Source organism: Sorex fumeus, unplaced genomic scaffold (assembly GCF_029834395.1).
Source record: "Sorex fumeus unplaced genomic scaffold, SorFum_2.1 ptg000047l, whole genome shotgun sequence".
Taxonomy (NCBI): domain Eukaryota; kingdom Metazoa; phylum Chordata; class Mammalia; order Eulipotyphla; family Soricidae; genus Sorex; species Sorex fumeus.
Genome location: NW_026606104.1, coordinates 5,338,057 through 5,351,812, shown reverse-complemented (window position 1 = coordinate 5,351,812; position 13,756 = coordinate 5,338,057). Strand labels below are relative to the sequence as shown.

General features: G+C 61.7%; 1 protein-coding gene across 3 annotated transcripts in view; it reads right to left on the bottom strand.

The window, feature by feature from the left end:
* The window catches only part of LMNA (lamin A/C), a 44,853-nt gene that overhangs the window by 14,614 nt on the left and 16,483 nt on the right, over nt 1–13,756 (bottom strand). For 2 of the 3 annotated variants that reach the window (XM_056122989.1, XM_056122990.1), the window contains exons 2-3: nt 13,019–13,180; nt 3,623–4,208 (exon numbers count right to left, since the gene is read on the bottom strand). In XM_056122989.1, coding sequence (XP_055978964.1) covers nt 3,623–3,978 — 356 coding nt within the window. In that variant the 5' untranslated portion in view covers nt 3,979–4,208; nt 13,019–13,180. The remainder of the gene's footprint in view (nt 1–3,622; nt 4,209–13,018; nt 13,181–13,756) is intronic. The other variant, XM_056122991.1, reaches the window with a different exon arrangement.

Here is a 13,756-nt window from a genome sequence, read left to right as displayed (position 1 = left end):
TGCTCATGGCCCACTAGGCCTGTGGGCCGGGGCTGGCCTCCTGCGGCAGCAAAGAGGCAGGAAGGGATATGGAGCACCCGCAGCTGGGTCTGGTAGCCAGTCCTGGTCTCGGCTGAAGCAGCTGCTACAGACGATAAGGGCCTGGGGAAGGGGGTGGGAAGGGCAGAGGCAGGCACAGCAGTGGGCGAGGCATCTCCGACCAGTTGTCCCCCCAGCTGTCCCTGGCTGTAGTCTTGACCCCCGCTACCCAATCCCTGGGAGAGAGGACGATGGGCACAGCCCGCGGGAGCAGGGCAGCCAGTCTGGGAGGAATTTCCGTCCTGCCCCGAGACCCAGAGTGTGGCATCTGGGGTGGCAGGAGGCAAGCAGGTTTGGGGGGTTTATCACTGGCCATACCCAGTGATGCTCAGGGTTGACTCCTGGCTCGGTGCTCAGGGATCTCTCCTGGAGGGGCTTGGTGGGGAACAAACCCTGGTCAGCAGTGTTCAAGGCAAGCCCTACCCACTGTACTATTGCTCCGGTACTTTCATTTTGTCCTTTAGTTTTGAGGCAAAGCCCCTTCCCACTACTCTAAGGTCTCTGACAAAGGGTTTTACCTCCTTGATCCCATAAGAAGTCCCAAAGGGTCTCAAGACTGAGTCACAGGCCACCAGCGCTGTCCCGGCTGGGGTCCTAGGTCTCTGGAGGTTTGGGCTGTTGGCCAGGGTGAGGTGGCCCTGGGCCCAGCAGGCTCTCCAGTGCAGTGTGAGCCTCGGCCACCCCACCCCCTACACGAAAGAAGGTTGAAAGGTCCCTGTACTCAAAGGAAGTCAGAGGCCCGGGCTCCACACCTGGCCTGGCACGGCCTGGCTGTGTGACAGGAGCAAGCCGGCGCGTCCCTGCACCCCGGGCGGCGCTGCCCTTGTCCCTGCACCTGCCCCCAGCAGGCCCAGAAAGGCCAGCAATCCAGGAAGTCATAGAAGCCCGACCTGTCCGCGGGGAAGGGGCGCTTCTGCTTTGTGGGCCGGCTATCACTGGCATGCCTGACTCAGGCTTCCTCTCTCAGTTTTGCACAGAGAGGGAGACTCCGGCATCCCCCTCGGCTCTGCAACCCCAGCACGGCTGCCATGGGAGGGGCATGTGGCCAGTTCCCATCCCACTGCAGGGCCCAGGACAGGGATAGAAGGCAGGACAGTACATCTCTTGTGTCTCCAACCAGCCTCCTGCCGTCCCTAGGAAATCCTGGGGCAGCATCTGAGTCCTCCCTCAGCTGTCCCACTGAGTCCTCCCTCAACTGTCCTATGAGTCCTCCCTCAGCTGCCCTGCCCAAGTCTTCCCACTGCTGAGCTGCCCTGCCTTAATCCTCCCATTTCTGTCCTCCCGCGTCCTCCCTCAACTGTCTTCCCCGAGTCTTTCCCCAGCTGCCCTGCCCGTGTCCTCCTTCAGTGTCCAGCCTGGGGCAGGGCCACCCAGAGCTGCCCTGACAGGTCCTCAGGTGGTCCTTCCCTGGGGCTTCCTCCCGCACTTGCTTCTGTGCAGAAACCCCCTGGCTCCAGGAGAAAGGGCTTCCCCATAATTCCGCCTAGGAGTGAGGCGGTTCTGCCTGCAGCCCCAAGCACCAGGTGGGCAGGACCAGCAGGGGATCAAGGGGCTCGGGATGGCGCCACATCCCGACCCACAGCCTGGCCCTGGACTCTGCTCTGATTAAACATTAAACCCATGAGGCTGGAGCGATAGGACAGTGGGTAGGGTGTTTAACTTGCACGCGTCCGACCCAGGTTCGATTCCCAGCATGCCATATGGTCCCCCAAGCACCGCCAGGAGTGATTCCTGAGTGCAGAGCCAGGAGTAACTCCTGTGCATCACCGGGTGTGACCCAAAAAGAAAAAAAAATTAAACCCAGCAGCACCTTCTCTCCGGCCCGCTGTAGGAGCGTGAGGTGGGCCTGCCTTCCCCTGCTCCACCCTGTGTGGCAGACGCAAAGAGAGCCCCAGCAACACGCTTCTCCCGCTTTGGACCAAAAAGGGGCCCTGCAGTCACCCAGGGTTCCAGGTGTCCACCCCCACCCCCTACCCCCCACTTTCCGGAAGCCAGAGTGAGTGGGGGAGAAGAGGCAGGCAGCTAAATATAACACACGCCATCCCCGCCCTTGGCCGGGCAGGACAGCTGCCCCAGGAGGCACAGGAGACCAGGGTCCGGCATGGCCGAGAGGAGTTTGACTGGGGGATGTCCCCTCTGCTCCTCAGAGGGAAGACACACACGCTGAAAGGCTCGGGCAGGGCTCTCGCTGGGCAGTAGGGGGTGGCCTTGGGCCGTGGGGCGCATCGACTTGTCTGGAGTGTGATTCTCGGGCTCTAGTCGCGCTGTAGGCTTGTGGAAACCAGTCAGGCGCGAGCCTTCCCACGTGCTCCTCCCGGGCCAGGACCCACCACACCCACGCCGACAGGGGCTACGGAGGCTCGAAAGAGCATGGGGTACACAGGGTACTGGGAAAGATGCCGGGTGGGAGACGGGCCCACAGAGGCCCTCGGACCCTGGGCACCTTTCTCAAGCTTTGGTCTGGGAGAAAAGGGGGAAAACGGGAGAAGGAAACCGAGTCCTTGGAGGGGTGGGAGAGGGGCACCCACAGAAGATCCCAGATTCGGAGAGATCCTAGGAAAAGAGGGTGGAGCCAAATAGGGTGGGGTAGGGTGGGGCAGACAAGGGTGAAATGGGAGTGGCCTGACTCCAACTGATTCCAACGGCTGGATTTCAAAATTGTCACTATCCCAGCAATTTAATAAGGCAAAGATCAACACGGCCACTGGCAGAGAGGAAGGGCCTCAGCACAGGGCTGGGAAAATGAAAGTGGCTGGTCCCAAGGGAGGACAAAGTCTCCCCCCCCACCCCGCTGAGACATCAGGCACAGGGCCAAGAGGGGGCTGCCCCCAACTCCTGCAGGACAGGCTTCTGAGAGGGTGTCCCTGGCCAGCCCTCCATGCATTCCTGGGCAAGCAGGCCCAGGCTAGGTGGCTGCAGAGGGACCCTTCTCTTGGACCCGTTGTCCAGGGTGCCTGTCCCAAGCTGGGGATGGTCCCAGACTCAGAGGGAGTCCCAGTTCTTAAGAAGGTTTGGGCTGAGGAGCAACTTCTATGCCCCTTAGAAGGGGAAACAGCGACCGGGCACCTGTAACCTCACTCCAGCCGCAAAGGACATCTACCTGCCTAGGAAGCGTTATCCAGGGCACAGGGGGCCCGCGGGGCTAAGCTGGCACAGTGCCAATCCTCCCAAGAAAGTTCCAGCAGGACCCTTCACCCACTCCAGGGTGTCTTGGGCACCCAGATTTCAGAGAGCCGGCAGCACAGACCTGGTTTTCATCAAGTCCTTTCCCCAGGCTCCGACCGGCTGGTATACCCCGTACCTACCCTGGCAGACAGCGGGGCCATCACGAGCCCCTGCTTGGCCCCGACGCCCCCACCCGCTCTCGGGAACCCCTCCCTTCTCGGTCCTGTCCGGACAATTCTCCTTGGCAATGCCAGTCACCCGCCGGGAGGCAGTTCCGGGAGGTAGGGGACACATGGCAAAGTGTCCCGGGCCGGCCCGAGCGCCGCCCTCCGCGCGCGCGCCCCGCGCGCCCCGCACCTGCGCGCACTCACGCACTCACCGGGCTTTCAGCTCCTTAAACTCCTCGCGCACTTTGCTCAGCTCCAGCTGCAGGCGGGCGCGCTCCTTGGCCACCGAGTCGAGGGTCTTGCGGGCATCGCCGAGCTCCGCCTCGTAGGCGGCCTTGATGCCCGACACCTCGCGACTGACCACCTCCTCCGACTCGGTGATGCGGAGCCGCAGTCCCGCGTTCTCGGTCTCCAGCGAGCGCACCCGGTCGATGTAGACCGCCAGGCGGTCATTGAGCTCCTGCAGGTCCTCCTTCTCCTGCAGCCGGGTGATGCGGGTGGGCGACAGCGGGGTGGAGCTGGTCTGCGCCCCGCTGCGGGTGGCGCGCCGCTGGGACGGGGTCTCCATGGCCGGCAGGGTGGCAGCGCTGCCCGCGGGGCAGGGGTCCCGGCAAGGACGCGGGGCTGGGGCCGAAGGACGGAGGCTGCCGCGGGCCGCCTGGCGCTCTGCTCGCTCCTGGCCGGCGGAGGGAGCTGGGCCGGACGCTGTCGGAGCTCGGGCTCGGGTTGGCTGGACTGGACGCGGCGCTCCCGCGGACACTCTGAGTCACCCGCGCCGGGGCAAAGGCTCTAATAGGTCTGGGGAAGGGGAGGCGGGGCACTGCTTCTTAAAGGGGCCGTCGCTTGCGCCGAGGGCGGGGGTGAGCACCACGGGGAGGCGGGGTGGGTTGGGGGGGGAGGACGGGCCGCGGGGCCCCACCCTCTCTCTCCGGCGCACCCCAGTCCGCGCACCCCAGTCCGCCTAGGGCTTCCCTGGAACGCGCCGCTCAGCGCTCGCAGAGGCACGCGCGCCCCCACAGCCTCTGCCCCCCCTTTCCCGCGAAGAAAGCAAAGCCAAGGAGGGGGGTGAGAGTTAGTGGGCAAAGGGCAATGGTGGAGGGCGGGGGCAGGGGGGGCGAGGATAAATAGGGATGTGGGTGCAGAGCTCGGGAGGGTGCCAGGCAGGCAGGAAGACCCAGAAAAGTGGGGGGAGGGCTGAGGCTGATGCCCATCAGGGTGAGTCATTCCTCTTCCACCGGGCTCCCCCTTCCTCGCCATAGTAATAGTGAGTCACTCTTTACCCCTCAACATGTGGGCAGCCCATTCAAAGCCACATCTCATTATGCCAGGGTGGGGTGGGGTGGGGTGGGGTGGGGAGAAATGCTGGGTTCCCTGGGGGCGGTGCAGTCCTGAGATCCTGTGTACCCTCACTTGGGGGCTTGGGCCCCTTCCCCTATCTCCTGCTTACATCTCTCACCCTTCAAAAACAGGTGCTGGGTCCTAGCCCAAGCAGCAGGCCCCCAGGGAAGGTCAGGAATAGGGCCGGGCACTGCCCTGCCCCTCAGGAGCCTCGATGGGCAAGAGGCTCGGCTTCCCCCCCTTCGATGCCTCCGCACTGGCCCTGCCAGCACCAGGGCTGTACTTGCTTTAGTGGCTAATTTGAAACAGATACCAGAGCGCTACGTGCATCCCTCACGTTGCCAGGACACTCGGCCCAAATTCTTGTGGTTCCCAAGCAGGCCTGAAAAGGGGGAGGAGGGCCGGGGGCTACACTGCCAATGTGGGGCTCTGTCCTGGCCTCAGACAGGGTGGCCGTGGGGCCAGGCGTGGGGCGGGAACGACAGAAGCCCCCGAGCCTCGCTCTGGCGGCAGCAGGAGCACCCAGGCTGTCCATCTGGGGTTGGAGACTCTGACCTCAGGCCTCACCAAGGACCATCCTCTGAGCTGTCCCTCACCCGGCTCTGACATGCCAGCTGCTACCTCCGAACCCCACCTGTCCGTCAGTCCAACTCTCTAGGGGTGGCAGCCCTGTGACACCAGAACCTGAGGAGGCTCCCCCTGCCTGTTCTCCCAGGAGGAAGCTGGGAAGTGGAATCAGCTGCTGACTCCTTCATCATGGGGGTGGGGGTTCTGTGATAGTCGAGGGGAGATGCGCTGGGCAGGGGGTCAGCGCGCTGGGCAGGGGGTCAGCGGGGGCGAAGCACTGAGTGTTCCGGGAGGGAGCAGGGTGGTGCTGTCTGGCTGGGCCCCACTGAGCACCTCCCTCTCCCTCCCTCAGGTGGCATGTGGGTCCCCCAACAAGCCCAAGGAGAATGCAAAATGTGCTTTAATCCCCCCTCTCCTGTTCCCCACGCCAGGAGCAGAGCAGAGGTGCGGGGAGCCAGGGAAACGTGAGGGAACGGGCTTGTGCTGTTCCCAAAGCCTCAGTCCCCCTCTGGCACTGAGTCCCCCCCCAGTCGGCCCCACCCAGTCTGCACAGTGCACCCCCTCTGCCTGGCTTCCTTTCCTGGCTGGAAGCAAAACCACACTTAACCCTTTCTGTCCAGGACCTCCCCTAGAGAGGAGAAGAGGAGAAAGGGGGGCTCACTCCACATTTCCTGCCAGGTGCTTTCCAAAGAGCCGCACCCCATCACCAGCAAAAGGGCCTCAATCCTAAATCAGGACTTCAAAGTGGGCCTCAGGGGCTGGAGAGATCAAACCAGAGTTAAGGTCCTCAACATGGGAGTGGGCTGGGCGGATCCGAGCAACACATAGAGGGTCCCTGAGCAAGGACTAGGGGTGCACAGACGCAGGAGGAAGGTATGCACCGAAAAAGAAAGACAAAAACAGTGGACCTTGATTATGAGTGCTCAGTATCCCAATTTCAGCATCTCCCCCTGCCACGACAGATCAGCCCCCAGAAGCAGGCCAGCTCAGGGAGGCAGATCAGACAGGGAAGCTGGAGGTGGGTGGGGTGCTCATGGCAGGCGTCCTGACCGGGAAGACCAGGTTCCATTTGTCTTTCTCACTGGCTGAGTGACAATTGCTGCTGAGCCCTCCGGCCTCCATTTCCCCGTCGGTAACACTGTCTGAACCACCACTAAAGAGCTGGGTATCAAGCTGCCCTGCAGCTCCTGGGAGGAGCTGCCCACTGGCCGGAAGACCTGGCCAGGCACTGAGGTCGCTGGGTCAGGCGCTCAAAGAAAGAAGTGAGTAGGACACCCAGCTCTATCCCTGGCTTGGCATGGTCCCCTGAGCACCACGGGGAGCGACCCCCCAGCAGAGCCAGGAGTCCCTGGGTAACTGCACTGCTGAGTGCAACCCCACCACCACCATCACACACAAAAAATCAAAGACACAAACAACAACAACAACAACAAAAAAAACACAAATTCCCTACCCTCATGGAGCCAACATTCCAGTGGAAAAATAAAGTCCATAAGTAAGAGATAAAATTTGTTAGAAGGTTGAAAGCTCTGAAAGAAAATAAGAAAAACGGATCAGAGCGCTAGTATAGTGGCTATAGGGCTTGCACACAGCCCAACCTGGGTTCAGCCGCCAACACTCCATAGAGTCCCCCAAGTCTGCCAGGAGTGAGCCATGAGCACAGAGTAAGGAGTAACCCCTGAGCACAGAGTAAGGAGTAACTCCTGAGCACAGAGTAAAGAGTAACTCCTGAGCACAGAACAAGGAGTAAGCCCTGAGCACAGAGCGAGGAGTAACCTAAGCACCGAGTGGAGTGAGGAGTAAGCCCTAAGCACAGAGCTAGGAGTAACCCAAGCACAGAGTGAGGAGTAAGTCCTGAGCAGAAAGCAAGGAGTAAGCTCTGAGCATCACCAGGTGTGCCCACCCCGCAAAAAAATGCTCAGCCGCAGCAGTAAATAACTTACATGCTTATTTTCTAGAGGTGTATTTTCCACCACCTTTTTGTTCTTTTGGTTTGGGGTCACACCCTGTGTGCCGAGGGCGTGGCGGGGGCTACTCCTGGCTCTGTGCTCAAGGGCTGCTTCCAGCAAGGGTCTCACATTACGGGGGATCAAATCCGGGTCTCCGCTTGCGAAGTCAGTGCTCAGCCCACTCCAGCACTTGCCTCGATGTTCCTGTTCTCCAGGTGAGGCTGGCTTGCCCTGAACAAGACTGCGAGGAACGGGCCTAGCTCAGCACTTGGCCGTGCCGCCTGGTTCACACACACAAGCTTCACTATCTTGGGCCACTCTGGCGAGACTTGTGGGAGGAATACGAGGGAGGTGCTGGAAGGCGGGTGCCCAGAGGAAGTCTGGGAAGGGCTCTGACAGGGAGAGAGCTGAGGAGGGCACAGCCCGGCCTGCTGAGGGACACTGGGCACAGCTGGAGAAGAGGCTGGAAAGAGGAGGAGGAGGGGAGGGGCGGGGCCAGGAGACTGCAGGGGTGAAGGCCCTGGCCTTACACCCGGCCAATTCGGGTTTGGTCCCGGCCACGGCCAGGAGTGATCCCTGAGTACTCAGCCAGGGGTAAGCCCTGAGCACTGCTGGGTGTGGCCCCAAATCAAAACAAAAAAGTGTGGGGCGGTAATTGAGGGGAAAATTCTGGCTGTTTAAGTAAGTCAAGAGTCAGGGAGAAGAGGAGGGCCTTGGAGAGGGCTCGAAGGGCTGGGCCACAGGTTCCAGCCCTGGGACTAGTCGGTCCCCAAAATAACAAGCCTGGAGAAGCCCCGGAACATGCTTCCCTCCTCTACTCACCCTCCAAAAAAAAAAAAAAAAAACAGAGAAAATAAGGCTCAGGATAGAACTCAGCAGAGCAGCACATGCTTTGCATATATGGGGCTCGGGGTACAGTGCTTGATGCCACTGCCTCAAAGGAAAAAAACATATATCCAAAAAATACTTTGCATACATTCCCCTAGCACTCCCCAGCTGGGAGAAGCCCTCAGCACACAGGGCGTGGCCCAAAGACCCAAAAACAAACAAAAGTGACTAGGACAGCCTGGAGAGCAGCTGGGAGGGCGCCGGAGGTTCTGGCGCACAGGAAGACTGGAAGCCAGAGGAGGGACTGTAGCTTGGCACCCAGGGGCGTCCCACAGGGCACGTTCAGGCAGCTCGGGCACGTTAGGAGGCGCAAGGTTTCCTCGTGGCTGTGCTGAACCCACACAATCGTTCTCTGCTCAAGATGCGATGATTAGCCCTATTTCACAGATGAGGAAACTGAAGCCCAGGGAGAGTAAATTATTCATTTCAGGCTGGGTTTCTCTCCGCTTGGCGCTCAGGAGCTCGTCTGCATTGGGGAGGGGGCACTGTCTGGGGTTCTGCCGCACCCTTCCCCTAAGCCCACAAGACGCAACTCGTCTCTCCACCCCTTGAAGAGCAACAACGACCTCAGACATGACCACATGTGCCCTGGCGGCGAGCAACCCTCGCGGGGACATGCTTATCTAAGATCACCTGGTGAGCAGCAGAACTGGAATTTTCACACTGGTCAGCTGGACACTGAGAGCCAGTTCTACTCTCCCGCAAGATCTCGGGGCAGGCACAGAGGATCTGGATGGGTCGGCGGTCACTAAGGGGGCAGCCAGCACCCCCACAGGGGCGGGAGGGTAGGGCTGACTCTTGGGCAGCCGCTGGGTGAGGGGGTCTTAGGGAATGGGGAGGGTCTCCAGGGAGGGTCTCTGTCTTATTCACTCTCTGATCACAAGGTCCAGCACCAAACACCAGATCCGCTGAGTCACGCCTGCACAGGTGGTTGTTAAACCTTCCTGTTCTTTCCGTGGCTTGCTGCAGGGGGCACCTGGCTGGGGCTGGCTAGACTTATCCCACTTAATCTCCACCTTGGCCTGTGAGGTAGATGTGTTTTGTTTTGTTTTGTTTTGTTTTGCTTGGGGGACGATTCATATCCAGCAGTGCTCAGGGTTTACTCCTGACTCTGCACTCAGGGAGCATTTCTGTGGGGGCTCGAAGGATCCTGTGGAGTGCCAGGACTCAAGTACGGGTGGGGTGTGTGTAAGGCAAGTGCCATTGCTGCTGTCCTGTGTCTCCAGGCCGAGATAGGTATTATTATCTGCATGTCACATGCCCACAGCCAGAGACTAAAGTGCTGAGTGAAGGGTTACTCCCCGCCCACCTAGGCAGTCCAGGAGAACAGGGAAGGCTCAGAGGCCACTCACCCAGGCCCTTCGGGAGAGACACCAATTTCCTGTAAAGCCCGAGAACCCCTCATGCTAATGAAAAATCACCCTAACGCTCAATATGCTGAAAAAAAAATTAATAAAAGTAACAAGGAGGCCAAGTCTGAGAGGTGATTTGGGGACCCTGCCATCTACTCTTGCGTTTTCCCGGGAGGGCCCCAATGGACTCTGAGAAGCAAGTCCTCCGAACAAGTGGTCAGAGGGGTAAAGATGAGCTCAGGGTCCCACTGCCAGGCCTGCAGGGAACTCCTGGGGGTGAGCGCACACCTGATCTCACGAAGGTGCACCGCCGCGCCGGGCTGCGGGAAGGGGTGGCTGGATCAGCTTCACAGCCAAGCCCTAAGCTTACACACGGCCGGGCCTTCCTCGGGGCTGCCCGCTTCATCAAGATCCCCGCCTGCCCAGCTCGCCTCTCTGGCGGGGGCAAGGGGCAGGAGTGTCCTGGAGGGCTGGGGGAGGGCAGTGCCCAGCACTGCCACCCACAGGGCTGCGCCCTTGGCCCTGCCTCGGGGGTCCATGCCTGCGGCCACCTAGGAGTACTGTGCCCTCCCCGTCCACCCCCGCACCCCCCTGCTCTTGCTCCGCCCCCTGGGCGTGGCCGGCGCGGGTGGGGCCCGGCGGGCTGACCGGAGGCGGGTCCTCGGCGCTGCCGGTGGTGCTGACGCAGGCGCCTGCGTGTGGGCGGCCGCCGCCAGTCTGTGTGTGTCTGTGTGTGTGGTTGCTGGGGCCTCCCTGGCCTGCTAAATGGGGTTTCCTCTCCCTGTTGCCACGGAAACAAACAGCAGCTGCCACAACTCCGCCAGCGGGGCTGGAGTAAAGGGTCCCCGAGCCCCACACCCCACGCGATTTCCGAGAAGCAGGACAGCTCCGGACTGCGGCCCCCGCAGAGCCCAGCAAGAGCCCAGCAACATCGGGAGGGGCCTGGCCAGCCCCCTTCCCCCGTCCAGAGGGCCTGGCCAGCCCCCCACCCCACCCCAGGGGGCCTGGCCAGCCCCCACCCCAGTGGAGGCCTGCTGGGGGTGGGGGAGTGGAGAGCTGAGCGGTGGGGCATCTGGGGAGCGTAGCCCTGAAACAGGACGGTGTCTAGCGAACCCAGACCAGTTCCCCGAAGGGGGTGCTAGCTTTGCGGGGATACCTGTTTTAGGGGCACAGTAGCGTTGGGGAGACTGCGAGGTGGCTCCACCGGCCAGATGTGGGCTCTGCCTGCAGGACCCCCAGGTTTCAGTTGACACAGTGCGGCGCGGCTTGGCTCCCAGATAGTGCTTGGGAATGACCCGGGAACACACCAGGTGTGGCCCCCAAAGAAAGGAAAAGAGAAATATGAAAAATAAAATCAAGGTCAAGGGTGGTAGAGCTCCTGTGTGAGCCCACACACTATCCTGTCCACCACTACGTGCGACAGTAAGAAAATTTTTTGTTTAAATATGAAAATCTCTTAGAAACATTTTTTTTTCTTTTTTTGCCACACCCGGCGATGCTCAGGGGTTACTCCTCGCTCTGCACGCAGGAATTACTCCTGGCAGCACTCAGGGGATGATATGGGACGCCGGGGATCAAACCCTGGTTGTCCATGTGCAAGGCAAGCACCCTCCCCGCTGTACTGTCACTCCAGCCCTGCTCTTACAAGTGTCACTCAAACCTCTGACCACAGGCAGAAAAGGTCCGTAAGGAGTCCTGAAACCCACCTCCCCCAGCCCCTGAGCCCCCCAGGTCCCTCTGATGGACTGAGAAGGGGGAACTGTGGCCTAAAGGATGGGACTGGCCTGCAGGCTTCCTGATGGGAGCGGCAGGGAGCGGGCAGACCCTTCATCAGGGAGGTGAGGGGGGAGATGGGGAGGTGGGCATCTGCTTGTTCATTCCCTGGGACTCAGACTCCAACCACCGTGTGGCCAAAGCCTCATTCCTCCCAGTGGTCCAGGTCCTGTCCCCACACCCCAAGCTCTGGCCCACAGCAGGACTCAATGTGGAGCAGGCCCACCTACACCGCCCCAAAGGCCCCTCTCTACCTTGGCCATGGACCCCAAGCAGCTTCTCTTCAGGTACTGGGCGGTGAAGGGTGTGGGCCCAGCCAGGAGGGGCAGGATGCATGGGCTAGTTTTTGTGTACCGCCCGGGGAGGGGCTGGGGGCATCTGTTTCCTCTTGGCCATGCTCCCCTCAATTCTGCCCCCCAAAGGAGGTGAAAATGGGGCTGGCTTCCTGAGGCTCAGTTTCCTGGCCTGAGGATGAGGACAAGGTGTCCATCAAAACATCCCTCATCCCCCTCCCCACCCGTCTCTCCCTGGGGCAAGTTCTGGGGCTGGGTGATGTTAGTGAGGTACCAGGAGCCAGAAGGGGGGGGGGGGACACAGGGAGGGGCCTGTGGTCAGGGCTGGCACCTTGCTCAGGTACCGGCCAGGATGCACGGGCCAGGACACACCAGCCAGAACACACCAGCATGGAGGGCAGAATGCCCGGGACGGTGGGAGCATTTGGGAGCAATCTACCTGAGGGAGCAGAAAGTTGAGCTGTGGCATGAGGGGGTGGCACGCCCTGCAGACCCCTGGGCCAGGGCTCAGAGCGGGGCACTGGGCATGGAGCAGGAGAGGGGCAGCCCTGAGTGACAGCCCCAGGTCCTGGTAGGGCAAATATTTACCCAGCAACGGTTGCTAAGCGGGAGGGAGGTGGAGGGAGGCCAGTAGCCAGCAGGCCTGCGAGGCTCCTCCCTCGGGCTCCTCGGGCTCGGAGGAGAGCCCTGCTCCCCTCAGCCTGGCACCCCTCCTCCCTCAGCTGCACCCCTGCCTCGGGGTCTCCTCTCCCTTCCCCCCACCCCCAGGATGAAGCTAGCAGTGGGCCGGTGGGTGGAGCTGGGGGATTGAGCCCCTGAGCGGCCAGACTCCTCCCCCAAGCCCCACATCCTGCCGGCAGCTGCGGTGGCCACAACTTTGCCTGATGCCCCAAGCCAGCCCCGTGTGCTGCTGGCACGGGACTCAACGCTCCTGGGGCGAGGCAGGGGAGGGTCAGGTGGTCCCAGCAGAATAGAGGTTGAAGGAGGCCGCAGGTGGGAGCGGAGGGCATGGTCAGGGTCTGGGGAGGGGCTATTGAGGGTCACCACTGGACCCAGAGGAGCAGGGTCTTCAGGAGCACTCCCTGCTCTGGGCCCTCGGGCACAGGACAGGGAGGGATGAGGCCAGATGTGGCCCATGTGACAGGGGCTGTCGCTGGCACGGGCGCAGCGGGCAGGACACGCAGCTGCTGCCAGGAAGGATTAGTCAGAAGCTGGGGGGCCCTCCCTGGGGGCAGGGGAGAGAAACAGGGAGGCGGGACCCCTGAGGAAGCAGATGGCAGCTTTCGGGGAAGTGGGGTTTGGGGCCTGAAGGGACACCCCTCCCCCACTGCCCTCACGCCAGCCAGCCAGCCCTCCCCAGGCTGAGCCCTGTCTCTCTGGCTGGATGGGGTCCCGAGAGCCCTCCCAAGGTCCAGCATCCCAGGTACACAAGAGCTGCTCTTCCTTACCCACCGCGCGGGCTGAGGCCCCTGCTCCGCTGTGCTCTGGAAACTGGGGTGCAGAGGCGGGCGGGGGACCGCCAGGGCAGAGAGGGTGCTCCTGGCCCAGGCACCCTGGTGTTGCTGGGGGCTGTTGGGGAGCCCAGGTGGTGGTGGGCCCCATGGGTCGGCCTGCAAAGAGGAGAGTGTGTCATTGGGACACGTCCCCCCCAGAAACCCAGTGGCCCCCACGTGGGGGAGGGACCCCCGAGAACTGGCCCAAGCTGGCAGCCCACTGGGTGTTGTTCTGCAGATTCTCATCGGAAAGTTTGGAAACACACATGGAAGCGTGACTCATGCCCCCTCCCCACCGCCCCCCTTTCCTGCCTCAGCTCCCAGGAGTTAATTCGAATCACATTATCCCAGAGACCAGGCTTGGGGGTGGGGGGGTCTGGAGGGGGCAGAGGAGGCTGAGAGGCGCCAGGGAGGGGACAGGGTGGGGCTGAGCAGTGGGGCCAGCCCTGAGGCAGTTCTCAGCTCCCACAAGTTCCCGGAACTGGCACTGCACAGCGTGACCAGACGCCCAGTGGACCCCCAAGCCCACGGAGCACGTGTCCAGGGGACCCTGGCAGGCCAGGTGGGCATGGGTCTGGGAGTAGGGAACTCCCTGGCTTCCCGAAGCAGCCCTGGATGGGCATGCATTTCAGAAAATTCTGGGAGGCCAACCCGCGCCTCCGTGGGTCCAGAGGGCCCCAAGCTTCCAGCCTG